Source organism: Corapipo altera, unplaced genomic scaffold (genome assembly GCF_003945725.1).
Source record: "Corapipo altera isolate COAL_440 unplaced genomic scaffold, ASM394572v1 134, whole genome shotgun sequence".
NCBI classification, from domain to species: Eukaryota; Metazoa; Chordata; class Aves; order Passeriformes; family Pipridae; genus Corapipo; species Corapipo altera.
This window is the reverse complement of record NW_020885059.1, coordinates 71,976-85,516: the sequence shown is the minus strand read 5'-3', so window position 1 is coordinate 85,516 and position 13,541 is coordinate 71,976. Positions and strand designations below refer to the sequence as shown.

Sequence of the window (13,541 nt, the reverse complement as noted above, 5' to 3'; positions counted from 1 at the left end):
AAAAAAAAAAAAAAAAAAGGGAATATTTCCCTTATTTTCCCTTCGAGTGGGAATTTCGGGGCGCCAAAAAAATAACAAAAAACCCCGAGAGCGGCTGCTCTCGAATAACGGGGGCTTCCCAAAATTGGGATATGCGGCACGGACCTGGGGGCGCGCGGGGGCTTTGACGTGGCACCTTCATTTTGGGTAAAAAACCTGCTCGGGGCGTGGAGTCATCGGGGCTGGGGGGGGGGCGGAAAACCAGAGAGGGAAGGAGGGAAGGAGGGAAGGAGGGAAGGAGGGAAGGAGGGAAGGAAGGGGGAAGGTGGGAAGGAGGGAAGGAGGGAAGGAGGGAAGGAGGGAAGGAGGGAAGGAAGGGGGAAGGTGGGAAGCTGCCACCGCCAAATCCTTCCAGAGCCCCTCGCTTTTTTTTTTTTCCCCCCCCTTCCCTGAGCATCTCGGAGTAAATTACGTGGAGCCTCCGCGAGAGGATCCGCGTCTTTACTGCGATGTAAATAAACAGCGGTGGGAGGGCGGCGGATGATGCTTAAATTTCCTCGCCTTTTGTTTGGCGTTGTTGATTTTTTTTATTTTTTTTTTTTTTTTACACCCCCCTCTTCCCCGCGTTTAATTGCTTTAATTTATTTTATGCGCGCTTTGATGCTAAACATTATTTGGCGCTAATGAAAAGACTCGCGGTCCGCAGTAAAGCCGTTGAAGGGAGGAGGGAGAATCTTAAAAAAAAAAAAAAAAAAAAGAGAAAAATAAAATTACTGAAGGCACGGCGAAACAGGTTTGCTGTAAATTAGTTACGAGAAGAAGAGAATTAAAATAAGGAGTGGAAAGGCTCTTTGGGCTGATTCTGGGCTCTTTACGTTCCTCTTTTTTGCTCTTACCTTCCTCGGTAGCAGCACCAGCGCAATCACAGAGAGAGGGACGGAAAAGAGACCAGCCCGCATTTCGAGAGCCCCAAATATCAATTATATCTCAATATACGCGCCAAATCCACTGAAAAAAATAATCTTTTGAACGCGTTGTCCGTCTCAAAGAAAAGGATTGAAATTTAGGGGTTAGATGGGGGGGAAAGGATGTTTTATCTCATTTATTTTGCAAGGGAAAAAAAAGGCACTTCAACCCCCCGTGTGTTATCTTTAATAAGAAAAGGGGAACGCACCCAACGCCTTGGTGGATTACTGGAGATTTCCGTTTTATTTCGAAGAATAATAATCACAGACAAGGAAAATAATAATAATAATAATAATTATAATAATAATAATAATAATAAAAAAGCAACGCTTCGCCATTAAATAATTTGCTACTTTGATATACAACATTTTACGTAGCACAATATTAATTCCTCTTCTTTTTTCTTTTCTTATCTTTCTTTTTTTTTTTTTTCTCCCCCTTAGAGACCTTGAACAACGAAGGAACCCAGGTAAAAATATACACAGACAAAAGAGCACAGCAAGGAGAAAAGAACCACAGCGGTTACAGGGAGAAGGGATAATAATAATCCGTGTTCTGTACAGGACTATATAGGCTAAGTGTGATTTGCATTCAGGCTTTCAGGTCACATTTTCTAAATTAAAGGTGCTAAAACACGACCACGTTACTTCTTTACCCAAAAAAAGTACACAGCGAAGTACAAACGGAGATTTACAAATTACCGGTACTAGAGGAAGGCTCACATAGAAAAATGGGTCTATTCTGACTCTAAAGCCACATTTACACGGATATTATCTTATTAAAAAAAAAAAAAAAAAAAAAGGACTTTATTATAGGTAGTATTTTTTTTCAGTGTCAGGAAACACGACGTATCACTCCTGGGGTTTTGAATTCTTTATGCACTTATCATTTCTCTATTTTTATACATAGTCTTTTTTTCTTCTTTCCCCCGTGCGTTTCTCTCCTCTCTTCTTCCCGCCTGGGATTCCATCCACGTTTCCTGCATCCACCTCTCCTCTCCCCTCTCATTCCTCCTCGTCGTCCTCCGCGTCTGGTTTTTCCTGGCCGCTGGAGCCGGAGCAGGCGGTTTTATTCTCTTTTTTCCACTTCATGCGCCTGTTCTGGAACCAGATTTTGATCTGTCTCTCGGTGAGACACAGCGCGTGGGCGATCTCGATGCGTCTCCTCCTGGTCAGGTAGCGGTTGTAGTGGAACTCCTTCTCCAGCTCCAGGGTCTGGTACCTGGTGTAGGTCTGGCGGCCGCGTTTTCTGTCGGTGCCTGGGAAATAAAAGGCAGATTCGGGTCAGCCGGGGGGTTGGGGGGATGATTTTGGGGCCGCTGGTTCCATTCGATCTCTCGCTTTTGTCTCTGGGTGCAGCCTGGCACCCACCCTGCAGTCCCACGACCTGGGCCAGCCCTTCTTTTTTATTGGAGATATCAACTCCTGCCGCTCGAGGCTTTCCCAACTCACCTTCTGTGCTCTCAGCCCCCCAAACCACCCCAGCTTTAACTTCCTTTCCTCCTGGGAAAGCGGGCATTGCTTTTTTTCTACGTGTGCCTGTGGGTGTCTCCGAGAGAACAACAAAGTTCAGAAAGTTTCCTGCCCTCCTATCCCCGGTCAGACTCTGAGTTCCTGCTTTAATTTTAGTTTAGGCACCAGAAAATCGGGGTGGTTGGTGAATAAATAGAGAAATACAGTGGAGCAGAGCAACAGAGACATCTGCTACCTACAGCAATCCAACTATTTGTCCTCTCTTAAAGCTGTCATCAGGATGCCTGCTTGGAAGGTGTGTGATGGTCTTAATCATTTCAGGGGATGTTTTGGGCCCAGGGGTGACTTCTGGGGCTCTCAGAGAGACTTCTCCCCCCCAGGTTGCCCTTTTTGGGGGGTGTCCAGACGAGAAGTGACTCAACACTCACCCCAGGCCCCCCAGCACCCTCCAGCCTCCTGCGAGCGGGGTTTGGAAAGGACCCAGCTCCTGATTCTCCCCTCCACCCGACATTTCCTGCAGTCTGATTGGAAATTATTCTACAATATGGTGTTTGTGATCCTGGCTCTGTGTTCCGTGTAAATGTTGTGTATGTCTGCAGTAGAACACGTTCTTTTCCCAGGGCAGTGGGGATGGTGAGCAACCCTCGGCCTCTCCTCCACACATTCCACCGGACTCCTTCTTCTCCCCTCTTTCCCCCCCACCCCAGCCCTCTTTCTTTTTAAAAGAAGAAAAGATCCAGTCATTAAAAGGAGAGGGGAGAAAAAAAAAAGGCAAAATAGCCAGGCTAGCTGTAAAGTAAAAATGTGCAGGTCGTGGAATGCGGGTTGTAAAATCCGCTGAGGGAAGAGCCATAAACTGCTGCTGAATAGGGATGACAACTCTATCTCTGCTCGCTGATGAAATTCCACAAGCGGGATCGCACAGTGGGCATGGAGGAGCCCTGGGAAAGGGGGGGTGGGAGGGGGGACCCCGCTTTTACGACCCAGGTCGAGTTTTTCTGGTTTTAGGCTCAGCAGATCCCGGAGCATCCAGGGCTTTTCCGAGCATTCGCCCCCGTTTCCAAACCGTCTCCAGGGTTGATCCTCGCAGAGTCACGGGCTAAAAGAGGGGTGAGCAAGAGGGGGGGGGGTTTCCTTAAATCTAAAGTCAGATAAAAGCAGAGGTGAAGTGTTTACGAGCAGAAATATTTGGTCTTTGATAAATCAACTGTAAAAGTGGATGAATTATGGAGCAGGTAATGGAAAGAACTGACCACCAAATAAGTGTGAGGGTAACTCCTGCCTTTAGAAGCAGCTCCACATTGGCTGCTCGGCTGTTTTCTTTCGCCTCTGCCTCGCAGGGAGGTTGGCCCGCACCCCTAAGAGGGCCTTTCCCGAATTTTTTTTGGCGGTGGAGAGCGTCTCGCTCGCAGGGGACGATGCTCTCAAGTCGCAATCCGGCGGCTGGAAAATGAGCTCACGCCTTCTCCCCCCTCTCCCAGCAGGGACAGCATCGCCTTTCCCCCCCTTCTGAGGATCACACGAGTGCAAACAGCACCACGCGTGTGCTGGGACACGGCCCGGGCTGCTCCCAGGGGGGGAAACGTGTCCCGGAGCTCCGGCCCAGAGCAGGAGGGCCCGGGGGGAGCCGGGACGCCCCGGGCCCGCTCCCGGCGAGGGAAATGGATATTTATTGAATGTTAATTGACATTAATACCCTCAGACGGAGCGCACCGGTGACTGAAGGCGGAGGGTTTGAGAGACCCGTGTGCGGGGGCAGCGTGACCCGGCGTGGGTCACCCGGCCCCCCCAGCAGGGCCACGCCGAGTACCCCAAGGTCCCCAAAAGTGCCCTCCCCAACGCGTGATGTTTTGGGGACACAGTTAAACGTGCCTCCCCCCCACCCCCCTTATCCCTCCATCCCTCCATCCCTCCCTCCATCCATCCGGATTCCGGCCGGAGCGTCCCCGAGCGGGGAGCGGAGCTTTGGACCGAGGAGGGGCCGATGTGCTGCTGGTTCTGGGGGCTGCGCTCAGTCCCCGTGTTTGGGACGCTCTGAGGGGCCGGCAAAAGAAGGTTCCGCCATCTAACAGAAAACAAACCGAGCCTGCAAGCGCTTCCCATAAACAGCTTCCTCCAGAACCCGCGTCTCTGCCTCCACGGGGGCAGCGCAACCTCCAGCCTGTAAATACAGGAGGAGAAGGGGCTGGCCATTATTTCTGTCCCCTCCGAGACAAACTGCCTTTTGCGCGGCACATCCACGGCCCCGGCAACACCAATAAATATTTAAAGCTAAAAGGATGGCTTTCGGGGGGGGGGGGGTGGGCGGGGGGGGGGGGGGGTGGTGTAGTCGCTTCTCTGCCTCTCTCTTTTGAAGATGCGTTTTCAGTGAGACGTCATGAAAGGAGTTGGGGACAATTCCCCCCTCCCCCTCCGCCACCCCCCGCGCACGCCGTGGAATAATTTACACTCCCCCCACCCCCTAACCCCCCTTCCCCGACCCCGCGCTCCTTTCCTTTCGGGAGGCCGGGGGTTACCTGTGCTCCTCATCCAGGGGTAGATGCGGAAGTTGCTGCTGTCGCTCTGCAAATCCGAGTCCCTCTGGTCCGTTTTGCTGCAGTTCTGCTTGGAGGCGTCCCCGGGGCACATCATGGAGAGGTTTTGCTCGAAGGGGGAACAGTGCATGTTGAAGGAGCCGGGCTCCAGGCCGTACCCCGAGGGGTACATGCCGGGGGGCTGGGGGTGCACGGCGCTGCCGCTGGAGTAGAGCCCGGGCATGGAGGCGGCGAAGGGAGGCGTGGATCCGGCCCCATACCCCGCTCGCTGGGGGTTGGAGGCGAAAGCGCAAGAAGTTTGCTCGGGGAAGACTCCGGACGGGAAAACCGAACTTGCGGCTTGATATTTAGAAAATAAAGCATTCGCATAATACAATGAACTCATAATTTGGCCGGGTGATTTGTAGGTCGGGACGTTTTAGTGTCGGTTTTACGAGGTACCGTGATATATTACGGAATTAGAGTCCAGATTTACACCAAAAAGGAGCCTTTTTCCTCCCGGCCCTTGTGACGCGCGGGCACGTGGCTGCTGCGGCGCCAATCGCCGCCCGCCCCCTCCTCGGGGGCACGAGACTGTGCGGCTGGATTTATAAAATATGATAAATAATTGATGCGATATAAAACCCTCCAAGATCTATGCTGGAAAGGGGTGAAATTGTGCCGGAGTCGATAAGCAACCTGTAATCAGTTTTCAGCTCAGGCCGAGGGGAGAAAGAGAGAGGGGGAAAAAAAGGGGAGGGGGGGGGTAAAAAAAAAAAGCACGTTGCTGATAAAACAGCGACTCCCTCTCGGTCTCTCTCTGCTGGAGGAAAAGGAAGGGAGCTCTATTTATCCCTTTATTGATCCCGTCTAAAATTCCCTCCTTCGCACCATTTCCTCGGCTCCGAGCTACTTTTTCAAGAGACTGTACTTAATTCCCTTCTCTCCCCCCTTGACCCTCGCTCCCCCCCCCCCCAAAAAAAAAAAAAAAAAAAAAAAAGACAAATGTCTCATTGATACCTAATAGTTTCAGGCTTCTGTTCCCCCCTCCCCAAATGCCATTCAGCTCTATATCTAATTTATTCCAGTGCCACAGGCTTTGAGCTCCGTATTGAGCTGGCATTTGCTTTTCTTGTCGCGAAAAATAAAGAGTGCACAGATCCCTTGTTTGGCGTGTCAGCGGTTCTGCGGGACTCAATTACAGTCAGAAGTCAAACCTTCCCAGCTGGCTGATTTGCTTTCTGCTGGAGAAGCAGAGAGACCTTCCAAAATGGGATCTGCCTCGGGTTTGTTGGTTGTTTTGGGGTTTTTTTTTTTTTTAAAGGGGAGGGGGATGTGCAGAAAGAAAAGGTTTCCAGGCAGGAAAAGCAGACAATGGTGGATGTGCATCTGGGGTTTGCGCCGGTTCTCCTTTCCCAAGGTTATGTGCATCCCCGCGCTCCTCTCCGGCCGAGAGGAGAAGGAGCAGAGAACGGCTCAGCTGCGCCACTGACAATGTGGGTTTTTTTTTTTTTTACGGCGAGATGAGTGGGAGGAAAGGAAAGGAAGGGAAAGGGGACCCAGAGCTGGGCTGCGTCTGGCGGGGGCAGCGGGGAGGGCCCGGAGAGACGGGGAAAGGAGGGAAGGGAAGGGGGGAAAAAAGAAGGAAAAAACCCCCAAACCCAAAGCAAACCAAGCCACGTTACCTCTTGAGGAAGGATTTCCAGCCAGCCTCCCGACCTGTCAGCAGCCGGGAACTGTTGGGAACAACAACAAGAGCAGAAGCCATGGCAGTTGCCCCGGCCCCCTCCTCCCCTTGCCCGCGGCTCGCAGGCAGCAGCTCCCCGGCCCCAAACCCTGGCTCGGGCCGGGCCCGCAGCCCCCCGGCAGCTCTCCGGGCAAAGAAGGTCTTTGATGGCCACGGCTGCGGCTCCGACACAATTGACTTTTATTTCCTTTCTATCAAAGTGGTCCTGGAGGAAACGGAGCGGGGTAAAAAGAATGATGTCACGGAATTCTCGCTTGTAAACTTTATTGTAACTTTCTTCCGCCGCTTCCAGGTTTAGACAATAGAACAAAGTGATGAAAGAACAACAAAATATATCATTAGTTCCCCCAATAAAGTAATTCACGTATACAGTATACATTCTTTTTCACAGTTAACCTAAAGATCACTTTACAACTTGCTTCACTGTGCGCATGCTAACTAAAGGAGAGAAAAACGCTTTTTTTTTTTTTTCTGGTATTTTTTTTTTTTTTTTCCTTTTTTTGGAAGAAAAATTTAAAAATTGGGGAAAAAAAAAAAAAAAAAAAAAAAAAAGAAAAAAAAAAAAAAAGACCGAACCAAGGAAAAGAAGAGCAGGGAAAGCAAAGAGAGGAAGAGAGAGAGGAAGAGAGAGATAACTAGAGCATAAATAGGCAGTTTCATGTTGTTGGGATGTTTGTTTCAGTAGCTACCTCCGGTACGTACAGATAAACCACAACCGAAAAGGTGGAAAAAGAAAAAATAAAAATAAAATTTCAAAAAAAAAAAGTGCACGAACGTAATTTCACGTAACTCCTCTAGCATTGAAAGCTACGTTAACCAACCCACCCCCCAGGAAAGAAGAGAGAGAGACAGAGAGAAAGACAGAGAGAGAGAGAGAGAAGATTTCACAGTCATGTTTTACATAAGCTATTGCGTTACACTACCACTAGTTAATAACTGGCAAAAGGCAGGAGAGAGCTCCCGACCACTTTTGCATACTGTTCATTGTATCAAAGGATAATCAGGAAAGTGGTGCTTACAGCTATATTGTTTTACAGCAATAAAAGGGTTTTTTTTTTTCCTTTCTCTTTTCTATGCATTGTTGTTGGTTTTTTTTTCCCCACCCCTCCCTTACATTAACTGCCATTAACGTGGGGCTCGGGGGCTCTGCCACCCCAGCAGCGCTTGCCTTTCAGTCCTCAAAAATCCTTTTATTTCTTGTCCGCCTTCTGTGCTTCCCCTTCCTCGTCCACCTCCTGGGCTCTTTCCATTTTCTGTTTTTCCAGTTCTTCCTGCTCGCATTTGCTGCTGGGAAACTTGTCTTTGTTGTTTTCCTTTTTCCATTTCATCCTCCTGTTCTGGAACCAGATTTTGACCTGCCTTTCTGTCAATCCCAGGGCGTGCGAGACCTCGATCCTCCGTTTGCGGGTCAGGTAGGGATTAAATAGAAATTCCTTCTCCAGTTCCAGCGTCTGGTAGCGGCTGTAGGTTTGCCTCCCCCTCCTCCGTCCAGCGGCTGCTGGGGGATTGCAAAGGTTGGGTGGGAGAGGGGAAGGAGAGAGAAGGAGGTTGAGAGATACATAAACCAGGCTCGGGAAAAGGCACACGCGGGCTCCCACCCGCTCCCACACACTCACACGCGGGGAGGGGGAAGGAAGAAAGGACTCGCAGGAGCAAAGGCAGGAAGCAGAGAGGGCGAGGGAAAGGCTCCCGGAGAATATTTTCAAAGGGAAGATGGTTATAAAGGAAAGGGGTGATGGTGGCGGAGAAAGGGAGGGGAGGGGGGGGGTCACCCACCAGCCCACCCCGAGCAGGCTGCACTTGCACACTGATTATTACCCCAAGCACCACAACAACAACAACACGCTCCGGCACTTCGGGACCCCCGCAAAAGAGAGAAAAAAAAAAACCCCAACAGACCCCGAATAAAATAAAAATAAATAAATAGCCGCGGCCCCGGGAGAACCGGCAGCACCGCCGAGATCCCAAATCAAACGCAAAACAAAAATGAAGGGGCTTTTTAAGGCTATAAAAGTGCCATAAACTTTAAGGACGCTTCCTTCCACAGAAAGCCCGGCTCGCTCAGCCCCCAGAAGAAAAGGTCTCCTTCAGGGTAATTAAACTATAAAGCAATTTACAAGTGCAAAAGTTTACCCCCATAAAGCAGTAAAATACAGTCAGCGGGGAAAGAAAAAGGCAGCGAAAAGAAAGCGAGCGACCGAGAGGGGCAAGGAAGAAAAAGCGAGAGGGCGACTTTGCGGGCTCAGGAAATGCCTCCTCGCCGTCCTTTTTCCATCTCGCCTCACCTTGCGGTCGCATCCAAGGGAAAAGCTGGGTCGGAGAAGGGCTTTGCTCGGAGCTCTCCGCCTCCTCCCCGAGGCCGCTGGCAGCGAGCTTGCAGTCCGTGTACTGCACCAAGTCCGACTCCTGGGCGCTGAAGAGGCTCTGCCTTTGCAAGGGGTCGTAGCCATAGAAGTTGCCGGGGTCCCCATGGCACGCCACGGCGCAGGGATTCTGTTGGTAAGGGGAGCTGGAGAGCGAGGACGCTCCGTGGTAGAACTCCTGGATTTGGGTGGGGTGCTGGAAGGTGCCCCCCGTGCTGGGGCCGTACACCACGGTGGGTCTGCCCCCGAGATCCTGAGCGAACCCACAGTCATAGTAGTTGGGGCGCAGGGAGTCCCCGGTTTTGTACTTGGAGAAGAGTGAGTTGACGAAATAAGAGCTCATTTTAATTTAAATAAGAAGCGGTCGGGTTTGGAGGAAGGAAGGAAGAAAAATATTTATAAAAAAAAAAAAAAAAAAGGGTTTTTTTTTAAAAAAAAAAAAAACCAAACTCGAAAAGAGAAGCCAACCAAAAGCAGACCACGGGAATCTATTAGCAAAAAAAGAAAGCGCTAAGATGCTAAGCAACGACAGTTTGTGATTTCCAGGAATATAAAAGGAGGATATAATCAAAACTCTAAGCCTGCATGATATTGAATTCTTTCCTCCCCCCCACCCCTAAAAAAAAAAAAAAAAAAAAAAAAAATCGCCACTTAAAGAGTTCTCGCTTTACATTTCCAAGAAGAGATGCCAGTTCATAAACAGTTTTCAGTGATTTACTTCAGCGCAAATGAGTTGTTTCATATTTTGCAGTGTCTTTTCATGATCATTTGCATCTATTACCAAAACCTCATCCTATTGGCTTCTCCTTACTCCACACGGACTCTGCACCGCATGATTGTGAAAGGAAGAGTGTGAGAGAATAAAGAAGGAAAAGCAAGCGAGGGGGAGCGAGAGAGGGAGAGGGAGCGAGAGAGAGAGAGAGAGAGAGAGAGAGAGAGAGAGAGAGAGGGAGTGAGAGGGGAAGGGAGAAGGAGGTGGGGTGAATATACGGATTAAATATGTTTAACTACCTACATTAATGAGATATCGCTCGCCTCACAACAAATCACGTACCTAGACCACCCAAAAGATTGATTTTTGGGGAGTGTTGGAAAATTAAAGAGAAGCGCTCGCAGTCGTTAATTTCGAAATTTTAACGAGGCAGTTTTAGCCTTTTTAAATGTCAGGGTCGCTTTGGAAAACTGTAAAAGAACACGATTTAATTGCTACCAGTTTTAAAAGGTCCTATAAATGTAATTGGTATTTTAATACAAGTTATCAAATCATACAGCTTCTTACCCTAAACATATTTTAAAACAAACGAGGTAGTCATATTTAACATTTTAATGATCAATTTCCTTATTATTGATAAAGGTTTAACTATCGCATGAAGGGAATTGCATTTGTAATAGCCCCAAAAAAGGCTGTAAACTGTTTAACAAACTATAAAACGCCATAAAGCCGGGGATGTTGTTGTTGTTTATACCGCACTACATAAAAGCCGTTAGGATTTTACGAGTTCGTTCCTCCACCGCCATAAACCAGAGGTTTCGATTGGACCCGTCCGCGTTACGGCGAGATGTCGGGGTGTCAATATTGAATTGAAATGATTATAGTTTTTCATATATAACGTTGACTTTTTGTGGCTCTTCCCGCAGCCCCTTCCCTGCCTTCCTCCTCCTCCTCCTCCTCCTCCTCCTCCTCCTCCTCCCCCGCCGAGGACTCGCTCAAGATGCGGTTGGGGACGATCGGGAACTAAAAGTCTGGGGTCGCTTATCGCCTCCCGAGCAGAACCTCGCCCGATGGCCGCGCCCCGCTCGCCCCCTCCTCAACAACTTCCATTTCTTTCTTCATTTCGCCCCGTCCTTGCTGAGGAAAACCGGGGGGAAGGGGGAGAGAGAGAGAGAGGAGAGAGAGCAGAGAGAGGCTTTCTGTTTTATTGGCATTTGGTAACAACGGTGCAAACTTCCCCCGAAGATGCCAACGCTGCAATTTTCCACCGCCTAAACACACAGGGGGTAGATTTTCAAATTCATTTATCGCAGTCAGCAAATATTACCGAGGCGTATTTCAGTTAATAACGACTCCAAACCCTCCCCAGCCCCAGCGCTGCCCCAGCCTCTCAACCCCCAGGACGCCCCTCCAAGCCCCTCGCAATGTTCTCCAACCCCTCCACCTCCAAGACGAGTTAAAGACACTCTTTTAAACCTCTATTTTTAATTTTTTCCCCCCCCTTTTCCCCCCTTTTGCCCTTCTGCTGCTTCCCATCGCATCCCTCTGCGCGGGTTTTGCCCGGAGAAAGATGAATTAAAGGGGGTTCTGCTCCTCCCTGCCTTCAGCTGAGGGACAATTTTCGACCTCCACGACGTGGAAAAAGAGGAAAAAAAGTTGGGATGTTTCGGTCAGTCTGCCTTGCCAAGGCTTTGGGGGAGAAAAAATAAAAATCCACTAAAATCAAGAGTGGGAATAGGCAGGGAATGAAGAAAGGCAGGAAGAAAGAGAAGGAAAGAAAACAAAGATAGCAACGGAATAAAACTTTAAACCCATCCTTAGAGAAATAATTTAAGTAAATACGTTTCCTTTATTTTGTGTAGGGATAATTTCAGCCGAGTCTAAGAGCCTTTTCAAGTAATTATTGTTGTTGGGAGTACTTGCAGTGGTATAATTAAGGCTTTCTCCCCCCCCTAAAAGACAAGTTAACATTTTATTTTTCCCAACACTTTTATTGTCGATTGAGCAGATTTGGGTTTCATCTTCGCACATAAAAAGCCCCGAAATGGTGCGCAGAAGTAAATAGAGCTTTGCAGCTCTGGCGTGGGGGATGCGGGATGCTGGAATATTCAAGGGGAAAAAAAAAACCAAAAACAACAAACCAGCAACAACCCAACCAAAAACCAACAACTGGATCGACCAAAGTAATTTTAGAAAAGAAGTTTCTTCTTCCCCGTGTATTTACAGCCTCGAGCTCGTCTATTGAAGTTTGCAAAGCGAAAAATCGCAGGAATTCCCGTTGCTGCAGGAGCCGGGAAGGCGGGCAGAGAAGTTGTTCTTGGAAGTTCCCGTTTTTATCAGGCGCGGTAGAATTTGATGGTGGCGACGCGATGGGAACTCAGCAATGCCCCAGAAATCAATGGCTGATCTTAAATCATCCCCCGGACCGGACTCGGGGTCCTGATGAAAGGAAAATGTTTCTATTCCGAGGGAAAAAACCCGAGCGGGGCTGGGTGTGAGCGCGCGGGGTGCGTGTCGGCCAGAGATAATTTATAAATACCCAGCGGAGGAAAGATTTATTAGGAAATCATAGGATTAAAAAAAAAAAAAAAAAAGGAAAAAAAAACCCCAAACCCTTCCCGGGGAAAAAAAAAAAAAAAGTTTTCACTCTTCTGCCTTTTGCTGAATGCACGAGGGCAAGATTTTCCTTAATTTCCCTTTCTGTTTACCCTTCCTATTTCATTTTATAGGGGTTAAACAGAGGCTGGAGATGCCGAAACTTTGCCCCTCTCACCGATCTCTCGCCTCCCGGTTTGTTCGCACCGGTTTAAATTGTTCCTTTCCCCCCCCCCAGAAAGCATCTTATCGAGGGTTTTCTGATGGAACTTCGCAGAAACATCGAGTCAGAAAAACACCCGCTCGCCACAATTGGAGAAAAAACCCCCCACACTGGAATTATTGCCACGATTCCTTCCGACCTCGTTCGTGGCCGAAGGATTAGAACGTCTGAATAATTATATATATTTTTTTTTTCCCCCTCCTGCAATTTCGAAGAAAAAAAAAAGACCGAAATAAAAGTGAAGTAAATGGAGTTAAAAGTTGCCATTATTGCTGCTGCCTCAGTGATGTATTTATGTGCAGTCCCAACCGGGCTGGTTAAGAGCATTTTGGATTAATTTGCTGGTTTGTAGCGCTTTAAAAATATTTCTAAACCTATTTAGTCTTGAGCAAAGAGCAGTAGCGTCGAGCAAAATGTACCCAAAATGCCCCGTTTAACTTCGAAAAAGCGGCTGCTCTGCTTTTGTTGGGTGGGGGTTCTTTTTTTCGGCCGTTATGTGGGATTATATCTATAGGATTATGTCTAGGGGATTATATCTAGGGGATCATAATACATATAAAACACAGAGCCCAGAAAGCAGAGATCACTCTAACGGCAAAGGTGAAGAACCAGGGAGGGAAAAAAACCAAATCCTGATTCTGAGCGTCCTTTTTTCCCCAAAATCTTTGAGCCACCCTCTTTTTCGGCCGTGCCAACGCAAATCTTGGGGGGTTTTGGGATAATTAAGGCGCCCTCCCGCCTCCACAAAAGACAAAAAAACCCGATTTTTTTTTTAATCCCCCCTCTCTAAACGAACATTCCAAATTCCTCCTCCCAACCAGTATTTTTAATTTTTTTTAATTATTATTTTTTTTTAATTTAAGCCTGAGATAATCGAGCCGGGGCGGAGGAAAAGAGATGTCACGTCTAAAAAGGGGGGACAGGGCCGTAATTAACGGTGTATTTTATAGCGGGCGGGGGTGATGGGGGGG

General features: G+C 48.5%; 2 protein-coding genes across 4 annotated transcripts; both read right to left on the bottom strand.

The window, feature by feature from the left end:
- Positions 1-1,333: 1,333 nt before the first annotated feature.
- On the bottom strand, positions 1,334-6,687 carry HOXB7 (homeobox B7). Of its 2 annotated transcripts, XM_027668958.1 has the most exons (3): positions 6,616-6,687; positions 4,934-5,290; positions 1,334-2,203 (listed from the first exon to the last, which is right to left on the bottom strand). In XM_027668958.1, the coding sequence occupies exons 2-3, from the start codon at positions 5,172-5,174 to the stop codon at positions 1,950-1,952; spliced, it is 495 nt and encodes a 164-aa protein (XP_027524759.1). In that variant the 5' UTR covers positions 5,175-5,290; positions 6,616-6,687; the 3' UTR covers positions 1,334-1,949. The 2 variants fall into 2 exon arrangements, with proteins under 2 accessions (XP_027524759.1, XP_027524757.1); XM_027668956.1 differs by lacking the exon at positions 6,616-6,687 and having other exon boundaries at positions 4,934-5,462.
- Positions 6,688-6,924: 237 nt separating this feature from the next.
- On the bottom strand, positions 6,925-9,430 carry HOXB8 (homeobox B8). 2 transcript variants are annotated; one of them, XM_027668952.1, is made up of 2 exons: positions 8,963-9,430; positions 6,925-8,175 (listed from the first exon to the last, which is right to left on the bottom strand). In XM_027668952.1, exons 1-2 carry the CDS (start codon positions 9,381-9,383, stop codon positions 7,868-7,870), a joined length of 729 nt encoding a protein of 242 aa, XP_027524753.1. In that variant the 5' UTR covers positions 9,384-9,430; the 3' UTR covers positions 6,925-7,867. The 2 variants fall into 2 exon arrangements, with proteins under 2 accessions (XP_027524753.1, XP_027524754.1); XM_027668953.1 differs by having other exon boundaries at positions 6,925-8,172.
- Positions 9,431-13,541: the final 4,111 nt, after the last annotated feature.